Here is a 12,097-nt window from a genome sequence, read left to right as displayed (position 1 = left end):
CGAATATTGTTAAGTACATGACTGTTTTGGTTCTGTAAACTTTCCCAGTGTAATAATTGGTTGTATTTGTGTCAGGTCTCCAGCTGGAATATTTCTTCATATGGACACAATATTTCGGCGGTACATCTGGCCACCATCTCCAGGTTAGTAGGCCGTCGTACTATCTTGCTGGAACTGAAATTGAACATGCTGTGGTGGCTCGTTTATACATCAACTGTGGGTCCACTACACATATGGATACATAACAGCCCTCTAGCGACAGGTACAACAGCGCACCAGTGGTGAAAGCTCGCGGAAATGGTAAATCAATATTAAACACTAATGACAGTTTTTGAAGACCGAGACAAAGACTGTTGTTTCTTAACATCAAAGAGCAAAGGGTTCCAACTCTTACCTAAAGGATACCCCTTATCTCTGTTTATAATATTGTCAGATAGCCAGATTTCAGTGGCTTCTTTCACTACACAGTCCCAATACCATGACGCAGGGACAACCGCTTGTGTCTCATCATACAACATTTTATGTCTTTCCATAAGACAATGTTCTGCCACTGCAGATTTTTCTGGCTGAAATGAATGCATATGACGATGATGCTCCACAAAACGATCCTGGACCATATGAGTCATTTGTCCAATATAGATTTTCCTGCAATGGCAGGGAATCTTGTAGACTCTGGGCTTTCTCAAACCTAAATCATGCTTCACTGAGCCCAACTGGGCTCTGGTCTTAGCTGGCAGATGGAATACACTTTTAACATTAAATTTCTTTTAAATTCTACCTATTTTTGAAGATATGCTCCCCACAAAAGGTAAGAATGCCACCGATTTGCTTGTATCTTCTGTTGGTTCCCGCGAACGTCCAATCTGTAGCGCATGGAAGATATAATTGTCAGTATAACAATTCTGTTTGAACACAGCTTTTAGATGGTCTGGCTCCTGTGTCAAACTATCTGCATCTGAGATGGCGTAAGCTCTTTTACCAATGTACATAGAACCCCATTACATTGGTACGATGGATGACAACTTGATGCATGAAGATATCGGTCCGTATGCATGGGCTTATGATAAACACTATATCCCAATGTCCCATTGTCCCTCCTGTAGACCAAGACATCAAAAATGGAAATTTTCCATCCTTTTCTACTTCCATCGTGAACTTGATATTGGGATGCAGGCAATTAAAATGATCTAGGAAACGATCTAGAGCATCCCTCCCATATAGCCATATCATAAACGTATCGTCAACATATCTCCAGAAGCAAGTTAGTTTTGAGAATTCCATCTTCAGTGCCATGTGCTCAGAGTCTTTCATAAACAAATTGGGGACTATGGCGGATAGTGGACTCCCCATAGCCACTCTGTCAGTTTGTTCAAAGTATTTGTCATTAAATAAAAAATATGTCAATGTCAACACATGGTGACAAAGCTTAGTTGTTTCTTCATCCAATTTTTCACTAATTAACTGCAAAGAATCTTCAAGAGGAACTCTGGTAAACAGAGACACAACATCAGAACTAACTAGCAGATCTGTGGGACTGAGACACAAAGATTTCAAACTTTGAATAATCATATTTTCTGGAAATATGGTGTTCGTATTTTCCGACATTGGGACTGAGAATGGACGCTAAATACTTGGCTAAGTTGTAAGTAGGAGAGCCCAAATTGCTAACAATAGGCCAAAGAGGTACTCCTTGCTTGTGTGCCTTTAGCCAACCAGTTAATGTCAGAGAACCTGTAACACCAGGTTGAAGTTTTTTAAGAACATTATCAGATAATGAACTCTTCTTCCAAAGTGAAAGTGTCTTGCATTTTAAACGTGCAGTTGGATCGTTCTTCAATCTTCAGTATGCCGAGTCTGCAAGCAAAAGACCCATTTTATCCTCATAATCGTCCCATGTGAAAGAAAAACCGTCATGTTGGACTTGTCTGCTGGAAGAATTACTAAATCCTGGTTTTCTTTCATGGACCGGATTGTGGCTCTTTCAAGTGAGTAGATGTTATGTCGTGGGGGTGGCACCAGCGCAATGTATGAGAAACCTCTTGTCTAACCTCATCAGCTAGATCGTCAGGAAACCTGGACACCACTTGTTCAAGAGTGGAAATTAAATTCGTAAGGGGAACATTCTTGGGCGTAGGGGCAAAATTCAATCCTTTTTCCAATACTGCCAGCACAGCATCATCAAGTTGTTTGCTTGTGAGATTGATCACAACATGTCGACAGGTGTCATCATCTGTCCTTAGAATCTTTCGTGACAGCGTACATGAATAAAATATTCTCAGTTTTCAAGCTGCGTCAATTTGAATAAAATCCTTGAGCTCTCGATGACCATCTCCGCCATCATTGTCCGGAGTTCTCTGACTGCGGGGGCTACTACGGTTTCTCGATTATATAGGCATGATGACATCATCATCAGCCAATCAGATAGACCCAATGTGGCGTGTGCACGTAAGTTGAGCTGGGCAGCTAGCAGAGCTATTGCCTGTGGCAGCACCAGTGATGTCAGGTGGTGCCAGGGGCAGGCGCCATGTTTGGAGCTGCCGCTCCCGCGTCGCACATCTGTCTTTGCTTTCTTTTGATGTCCAATGCCTGCCCGCATGCCCTGATGAGTGTGTGCCCCTGTTCTCTGTTGGATTTATTGTTGTTTAAACGCATCTCGGCCGCTTCCTTTATAATGGGGTCTCAATATGTAGCTGCATGAGCCAACACTTTTGTATTTTCGAACTGTATTTTATGTCCGTTTTCTAGGCAGTTCTTCGCTATGGCCAACTTGTCAAGCTCCCTTTATTTTATATGGTGCTTGTGCTCAGCACAACACTCTGCAACCATGTGAATTGTTTGTCTGATATACATTCTGCCACATTCACAGGTTATACCATACACGTTGGACACTCGAAGAGCAATGTCATGTTTAACAGGGCGCAACATATCTTGTATCTTGGGGTGGGGCAGAACACTGGTCTTAGCCCATGTTTCTGCAGCAGATATCCTAACTTACTGCTAGTTGCCTCACAGTGTGGCAGAAATGCAGTCCGTTTGGCCTCTTCTACTGATTTACCAGATGTCTTTTGTCAGCGGCCCTTGAGAGCATTTGCGATGTCTCCTTTGCTGTATCCATTTTCCCTGAAAACACATTTGAAGTTCTGCAATTCAGATTTTAGGTGGTCGTCATCAGAGATAACCTTGGCTCTATGAACCAACATGTTCAGGACCACTTGCTTGTGTACAGGGTGGCAGAACATTGTCTTATGGAAGGACATAAAATGTTGTATGATGAGACACAAACGGTTGCTCCTGTGTCATGGTATTGGGACTGTGTAGTGAAAGAAGCCATTGAAATCGGGCTATCTGACAATATTATAAACAGAGATAAGCGATATCCTTTAAGTAAGAGTTGGAACCCTTTTCTCTTTGATGTTAAGAAACAACAGTCCTTGTCTCGATCTTCAAAGTAGTGTTTGATATCGATTTATCATTTCTATGAGCTTTCACTACTGCTGTGCTGTTGCACCTGTTGGTGGACGGTGGTTATGTTTGCACATACGTGGTGGACTCACGACCAACCACTGCATGTTTGATTTCAGTTCTTGTGAGATAGTACCATGGCCTACTCACTTAAAAGTAGCAGCCAGATGGACCACCGAAATATTGTGTCCAGATGACGAGATGGAGACCAGATGTGAACACAGAACTGTTGATAAGTGGATAATTTCTTTACCCACATTAAGGGAAATGAGGAAGTTGTATCATTTCAGATTTATAGTTTCACTGTCGTAGGTGGAAGATTTCAAGCAAAATTAGTTACTAACACTGTTTTTGAGTTATAATAGCCAATATTTCATAGTTAATAGATTATTAGAAAAGATTTGGTGAGGCAGATTAAATGAGCTTGGCAAATAGTGTCTCAGAACTGTACTGAATGCATGAGGGGCAATAAGTTTTTACAGAATTGCTGATGACAGTGACCATGAAATCGAGAGTACTTCTCATTCATAGAGTTCAGGGGTAGCATTGCAGCGATTCCATATAAAATAATAATAGTGTTATTCACGCTCTGTCACCTTGTGTGGCTCCCCATGATGTAAAAGCATGAAGATTCAGGCATTTCTTGGCTTCCATTGCCCAGCTTGTTATTTCTTTCAGTTTTCAGCTTTCAGCATATAGACGACTGTTTTATTGACTTAAGGATTTGATAAGAGCATGTTGTCAATGACCTGGCTAATATTGTCTCATCATTTCTCTTGAATGTTGCAGACACTTGCAGAATCTTTGACTGATATTGCAAATAATCGAAAGTCAGTGATGGAAGAGTATAGAGCGCATTACAGAATAATTAACCCAAAGGCAATAACAATGGGGCAGTTGTATGGTTGCTTCGATCCTGTTTCTCATGAATGGTCAGATGGTAAGTTGTAGCACTAATAATGCTTCCATCAGTCATATATTTTTGTTTTACATCATCTTTTATCAGATTTCATGCATTTTTCATTATTTGTGTTATGAGATGGTGGATGGTTATTTTCATTTTTATGTTTATGAAATGTTCCTTGACTCATTTCAGGTGTGTTGGCTAATACTTTTCGAGAGTTTGCATCTGCAACAACACCTGATAGGAAATGGATCATGTTTGATGGCCCAGTTGATGCTGTGTGGATAGAGAACATGAATACTGTACTCGATGACAATAAGAAGTTGTGCCTTATGTCAGGTGAAATCATTCAGGTAAGAAAATAATAATGGTGATAATAATACAGTAAAACTTCTGAATGGCAGACATCTGTGGGAAAAATAAAAATATCATCTTTAAGAAAATGTCTGCTAATCAGAAAAGGATAAAAATACAATATACAATACAATACACTACATCCAATGAACTATAGACAGAAATGTGCTGTATAAACAACATAGTAAAAATTTATATCCATTTACTAACATTATTACATTAACAAATCCTCGTACCATAATATTTTATGGTATTAAAATTTCTTTCATGCAATCTGGAAGGTTTGTTTGAGGTAATCATGTATGTTTTCTGAACCAGAGAGTAATTTATAACTGTCTTTTCAACTTGCATTTTAACTGCTGACATTAAACTTTGTCTCTCTTAATCCCCCCCTCCCCACTAAAAAGTAGTGTTTCAATTTTCTTGCCTCGTACACTCTCTGCTTACTTGAAAGTGGAGTGAAGTCCAGTTCAGTTACATCATCTACATCTTCATTTTGTTGTCCATTCTCAACATTTTCTCCACACCTGTCTTGATGAAACTGTTGTATGAGTTCACTTACACTAGTTGATGTACTTTCTGTAAGCAGTGCATTGTCGATATTGGCGTACCCCTTAGATCCATCAGTTTTCTCTACTGAAGTGTGAAGTTCATGCTCATCTCCCTTGACATTGTTTTCTCTGACACCATCGTCAATTGGTGAAGCAAGGTCATTAAAAATGAAGCTGACCTTCTGGAAACAGTTGGTGGTTGTATTGTAGGTATGTTACTTGTTGTAAGGCTGAAGAAATCCACTGGATGCATCCAATACACTAATCTCCAGATTCAACATTGTCCATTTGAGACAAAATATGTCTCAACACTTGCTGCATGAAAACACTTTGAAACTTTGAATTATCCCCTGTTCCAGTGGTTGGAAATGTGAAGTTGAATTTGGGGGCAAAAAGATTATTTCACATTTTCTAGTGCAGCATCACAATTGAAAGTGGCACTATCCATAAACAAAATCTCTTTCCTCCTTTGTCTTTCCATTCTTCTGTCAAATGCAAGCAACCATTCAGACATTATTGCTCTTGTCACCTGAGATCATTTATTAGCATACCACTCCACGTTCAATTTACTCAAGTCAATGTCCTTAAAACATGTAGACTTCATGACCTTACCAGTAATTAAATGCTTGTTAAATTCACCTATCATTTTAACACACAGTAGAATAGTGAGTTGCTGTTTTGAAATTTTGTGTCCTGAACAGGACCATAGTTTACTGGGAGTTCTGAAGGAAACATCAGTCTCGCCACAGTTAAAAATGTTGCTTTCTTCATAACCGTCGCAAATTCCTGTTACCCTTTTTTGCTCGTCTAACATGGTGTTTTCATCCACTGAACTGGATTCACCAACAGTAGTTAGAAAAGAGATGTTGTGTCTACTCCTAAAGTTTTCAAGCCAACCAGTAGAAGATTTAAAATCATTAAGCCCTAACTCTGTGGCGATTCCGAGTGCTTTCTCACGGATTAGTGGTTCACTGACTGGTAAGTTATTGGTGTGAGCATGGCAGATCCACTCAGTTGTCAGATTGTCAACTTTTAGGTCTAGTATGTTGGGAAAAGGACATTTACTGGTAAGGTTATCAGTTCCAGTCCACGATTTCAGAATGACATTTTTGTTTCTTAAAATTTCACTGATCTGTGTTTTCCAACTGCAAACCTGCTGGCCATATCTAATACTAAGCTTTCCCTTTTTGTAGACATTGATTATCTTGACCTTTTCATTCATTGTTAACCATTTTTGTTTTTGTGACCTCTTAGCACTACAGTACATAAACTCCCTTGCTTGAAGTCAGCAACAGTGTGCACTTCAGGCCCCCTTCACAAGGAGCCTCTGAGAAGCGCTTCTTGTTGGCGCTTCCTCTGGTAAAATGGAGATTTAAATGAACACCTTCACTCATGCCCTTTGTGGTGCTCAGTGGTGGACTTGCCACCAGTGGTGTGGATTGACAGTCCAAGCAGTGTGTTGGTAAATATGAAAAATTGGCACATGAAGTCAGCATAGCAGTAGTGACATCATCAAAGCCGTTTGCGGCAGCATCAAACATGCTTGGTTTGAATGGTTTCTTGAAACCCTGGGCCATATGAATTCCTCCCCTTCACTACCAGATTTTCTGAACTGAGCCGATGGAGTTATCCTGACAACATAATCTCTGCTCCCGGTCTCAACCTATGGTAACCTACTCCCCACACCTTCCACCTAACAGTTTCCACACACTCTGTCCCATCACCTCCTCCCAGTTCATGTCTCCTCACCCTCATTGTGCTGCACATTCTACCAATGCACACACACTAAAGTTTTCTCCTTCTCTGTCCCCCCCCCCCTCCCCCCCTCCCCCCCCCTCCCGCACACACACACCTACATCAACTAACAACATAGATTGTCTCGCTGCAAATTTTTAAAACATAAACCAATGTATTACTCCAACCTTTACTAAGTTGTTACATGTAACAGATATAGTCTGCTTTGGAAAAATACATTCTCCTCCAATCACTCCTTTTATTCTCTGTATCTAAATATCTCTCTCTCTCTCTCTCTCTTTCTGTCTCTCTCTCTCTCTCTGCCTCCATCCTTTTGTCCCTATCTCTGAGTCACAGCCAAAATTGTTATTCATGTATTAATTTAGCAACATAATTATTGTGCCTACAGTTTGCAGCATTTCACATGATTATGTAAATGAAAATGAAATGTAAGGTATAAAACTTGACAGAATCAGATCTGTATACGACCTGAAATATCTATTCCAACACATGTATTCAGGAACTCAAACAAAGGTCTTCACAATCCTTTAAAACTTATTCTGAAGTAATAATATTGCTATGATACATATTCTTTGTACTTCAAGACAATGTTTCTCTGCTGCTGCTTGTTCTTTTCACCAACTAATTTCCAGACATCATCTCTACACGTGATGTGTTATGAAAGAGAAACTTGTTTTATTTTCGCCTGTAGATATACATTTATATTTTAGTCAAAAAACCCTCCAAAACCAAACTCTGAAACAGTGTTTATGTTTCTTCACTAGACAGTGGCACAAGTAACACCATAGACATGTTTGTCATACTAACACTTGTAAATCCACCTGATGATGGGGGTTTAAACCTTCAAAACACATTGTGGATTAAGGAAACAGTGCTGATTATGGTAAAGTTGTTGCTTCATTCAATAAATGAAGAAAGGCAATCCTGGCCTTATGACTTACCTTACAAGATAGCTTGAAGAAAGCCAAACGGGTGTTTATAGCAGTTAAAGATTCAGCGCAAGCTTTTGACAGTGTTGACTGGATGCTGCTTTCTGAGAATTCTGAAGGCAGTAGGGTTGAAATAATAAGGAGGAAAAAGGTTATTTACAATCTGAGACATTTGGATGGGAAGTGAAGTTCAGGGACAACAAGAAAAAACTGTTGACGTTTCCTGATGACAATGTAATTTTATCAGAGAGTATAGGGCTTGGAAGAGCAACTGTGCAAAATACATAATGTCTTCAAAATAGGATATAAGATGAACATCATCAAAATTAAATGATGGTATTGGAATGTAAGTGATTTAAACCAACCAGTGCTCAGGGAATTAGGTTAGCAAGTGATACACTAAAAGTGCTAGAGTTTTATTATTTGGGCAGCGTATTAACTGATGGTGGTTGAAGTAGAGAGGATATAAAATGTAGACCGGCTATAGCAAGAGGAGCATTTCAGAAAAAGAGGAATTTGTTAACATTTAATATAAATGCTGAAGATTAAATGAGTAGATTAGGTAACAAATGAGGAATCACTGAATCGAACTGGAGAAAAACAAATTTGCCACAAAATGTGAGTAAAAGGTGATGTTGGTTGTAGGGGCGCATCCTGATGCATCAAGGAATCATCAATTTGGTAATGGTGGAAAATGTGTTGGAGTAAAAATTGTAGAGGGAGACCAAGGGACATATACAGTGAGCATTTTGCAGTTGTGATGAGTTTTGCACTGGTAGACTAGCATGGAGAGCTGCATCAAACCAGTCTTGGACTGAAAACTGTAACAAAATCAAATGTTTTTGGGATATCAGGTCTCATTTTACTTTTAAAACTACATAAAGAAAAAATTTTAAAAATTAGATTGCCAGGTTGGCATAAATCAAATGAAACTGTGCAGTACAATCTTTAAAATTAATGCTCTTCCAGCAATATAATGAGATCCACTGAAGATGACATATTTGTATATAAATAACTAGATTAAATAAAAATAAAATTTAAGATGATGTTGTACTTTGCATAAGGCAAATGTTTTAAAAATTAAATCTAATTTGTGGAAACAGAAAAAACAGTGCTAGTAGTTTGTGATCTGAGGAAGTGGTTGTAGTGATTCTCATCATCATCATCATCATTATTATTATTATTATTATTATTATTATTAAATAAAGCCCATAAGAGAATATGTACATAGATGAGTACATATGTAACCTCTATGCGTTTCCTTAACAAATAAGAAATGTGTTTGGAAGTCGCCAGTTTCTGCGTGCACTAAATTGTTTCAACAACTTCCAAAGATTCCGGATAAAATTACATCTTCTGTTTATTATTAACTGTGTTCATAATTTTGCGTTGTGACAGTGGTCTATATTATTTATTTCTGTGGATATTCAGCAAAACATTTTTATTTTACAGTTATCTTTATTTAATCATTGCTTTCAAAACCTTGAGTTTTTCATTTTAATTTGTTGTAGTATTTCCTGCTGCAAAGTTTGTGGTATGATTTTGGTAGCTGAAACAGAGTTTGATCATGTTTTTCTTAGTCCTTACAAAATGTTATATTCTGTTTTTAAATTTAGTTTGAGATTATGTGATTATGTTGCAGATGACAAACAAAATGAACCTGATTTTTGAACCTGCCGACTTGGAACAGGCATCTCCTGCAACTGTTTCCCGGTGTGGAATGATATACTTAGAACCACATCAGCTGGGGTGGCGTGCTCTGCTAGCATCATACGAAAATGTTTTACGTGAAAAACTCCTGGATGTGCAATTAGAACTGTTGGATGAACTTATTGATTGGCTTGTGCCACCCATCTTAAGTTTCCTTCATGAATCATGCCAACTGTTTATCGAAACAAGTGAACTACACCTTTTTCATGTAAGTATAAAAATATGTGACAGACAGGTATAGCTATGTACAATGTAAAGTGAATATTTGTCTATTTCCACTGCACATATGCATTCCTTATTCTTTGGAATAATATTCTTTATCTTGACAATATAGCTGTGTTTGTTAGCATTAGTCTGTATATATAGGTTCTTATTGTTGAGAATTACCAGTGTCATTGTTGTTGTTTATGGACATTTCTAAACATATTAGGATGTTATTTGTAGGCACACAACAAGGCAACATGTACTGCAGAGTCTTGCATGGTATACCAACGCTAGAAGGAGTAAAGGTAAACCTCTCACAGTAGCTGAGGTGATGAGCAGCTTGCGGACTTAAAAAACCAGGTTCCCTCAGTTCACACAATTTACTGGTTGTGACTTATCACCACATCATACTTAGATGAATTTAATATTATTAATGAAAATACAAATAAAGATACAGATATAAATACAACACTGAGTTGCATTTCTCCAGTTCTAGTTTTATTATCGACATTGTTGTTTTTCTGCAGTTTTTCCCATGATATCCTTCACAGCGCTCATTGTGCAGTTCACACTTGCAGTCTTGATATAGCTTGTGGAATTTCTTGTTTTGGTGGAACTTGTTGTGGAATACAAGTGTTGCAATCATGTTAGCACATGTCAGAGTTCATAGTTACATTATGATGTCAGTTGAGTAGAAGTGGCTCCAGATAGTGTTGCATTTTTGTGTGAGTATTTGGCATGTTATTTCATTGAGATTTTGATTGCTGATGTTCTTCATTGTTCTAGTACTTTTTGTGTTCTCGTGCAGTTGTTAATAGTTTGAACCATTAATCTTAGATCGTGGGATAGGATTCGTTGATGGTTCTATATATATGCCGTCTGGCCAAGAAGCCTTTTTGCGTCTTGCCTTTGTTATCACTTGGCATATTTCTTGTCTTGTCGTAGAGGTGTAACTTCTTACTGTTTAGCTTCCTTGTGCTGGAACCATAGGATGGCTTTAAAATTATTTGACCGTGAGTCCTTTGAGATTCCTTTTACCTTTAGTCTTAGTTTTTTTGAGTGCTAGGAATGGGTCTCTTTGAATGTGTTGTTATCAATGTCTAGCTTCTTTTCTGCATAAGCCACCTTCTTCTTCTTCTTTATTAATGTCTTGTATGACCTCCTCTGGCTGGCATATAGTGACAGGTCACATTGTTGTGTTGTGATTTTGGCTTGCTGTGGTACTGATAGTGTCTTCTGCCATTCATCAAAGCAGTCCTTGTCAAGCCATGGTTGTGATTTCCTATCTCTCATTTCTGTTTGACAGGATTGCAGAGCCATTGTGCATAGCTCCATGGCTTCCATTTCATGTTATAGTTGTAGTAGACACCTTACTTTTTCTGCTTTTCCTAGACTTTCTTAAACTGAATGTTTTGTCTATAAGGGATAGCATTATGAGGTCTGCGACTGTTGATCAATACCAATAAAACAGTTGTGCACCAGTCACTTGTTTATTTTGCCACTAAGTGTATCAATGGTTCACACCATCATCTTCAGATGAAGAATTGTTTACTTACATGGCTTGTGTTGGTGAAGAGTACAGACGTCTTTTTACAGTCACAGACTGAGAGCAGTGTATAGTACGTTATTTTGTGTCTTTTGCTAATGATAAAAATTGTTGTTTTGGGAAAGACACTTTATAGGTTAAAAACATGTGAATTCCTGACAGCAAATTGCACTTACGGGATGGTAGAGTTGTAAAAGGTCTGCATACTGCTGCCTGATGTATGTTCTCTCCGCTACATGTTACATTTACACTGGTGTTTCAAAGAAGTTGTACATAGTACATATGTGTTTCTTTACATGGAATACAGTGATACAAGGTGGTTTCTGCAAAAATGTGTTTCTCATTTTAAGTCATACATATGCCCATTCATGTTTTTAAAACAGAAAAATGTGTATTTGTAGAAAACTTTTAATCTTGTATCGCTTCTTTGAAATGACAGTGTAAATAGAATGTGTAGTGGAGAGGACATACATCAGCTAACAGTACATACACCTTTTACAACCTTACTATCCCTGTAACTACAATTCACTGACAGATATTCACATTTTTTAATGTCTGGAGTGTCTTCTATAAATCAACAATATTTAGCTTTAGCAAAAAACACAAAATAACCTACATTGGCCTCGATGTGCAACTGTGAAAAGATGTCTGTACTCTACAGCGACATCAGCCATGTAAACAA

General features: G+C 38.2%; 1 protein-coding gene across 1 annotated transcript in view; it reads left to right on the top strand.

Annotated features, from left to right (window-relative positions):
- Positions 1-12,097, top strand: part of LOC126163202 (dynein axonemal heavy chain 3) — a 1,221,238-nt gene that overhangs the window by 510,233 nt on the left and 698,908 nt on the right. The window contains exons 27-29 of the mRNA XM_049920156.1: positions 4,252-4,402; positions 4,559-4,719; positions 9,598-9,873. Of these exons, the coding sequence (XP_049776113.1) occupies positions 4,252-4,402; positions 4,559-4,719; positions 9,598-9,873 (588 nt within the window). The remainder of the gene's footprint in view (positions 1-4,251; positions 4,403-4,558; positions 4,720-9,597; positions 9,874-12,097) is intronic.

This window comes from Schistocerca cancellata, chromosome 2 (genome assembly GCF_023864275.1).
Source record: "Schistocerca cancellata isolate TAMUIC-IGC-003103 chromosome 2, iqSchCanc2.1, whole genome shotgun sequence".
Taxonomy (NCBI): Eukaryota; Metazoa; Arthropoda; class Insecta; order Orthoptera; family Acrididae; genus Schistocerca; species Schistocerca cancellata.
Note: the sequence above shows the minus strand (reverse complement) of the source record. Positions and strands in the feature narration are given on the sequence as shown.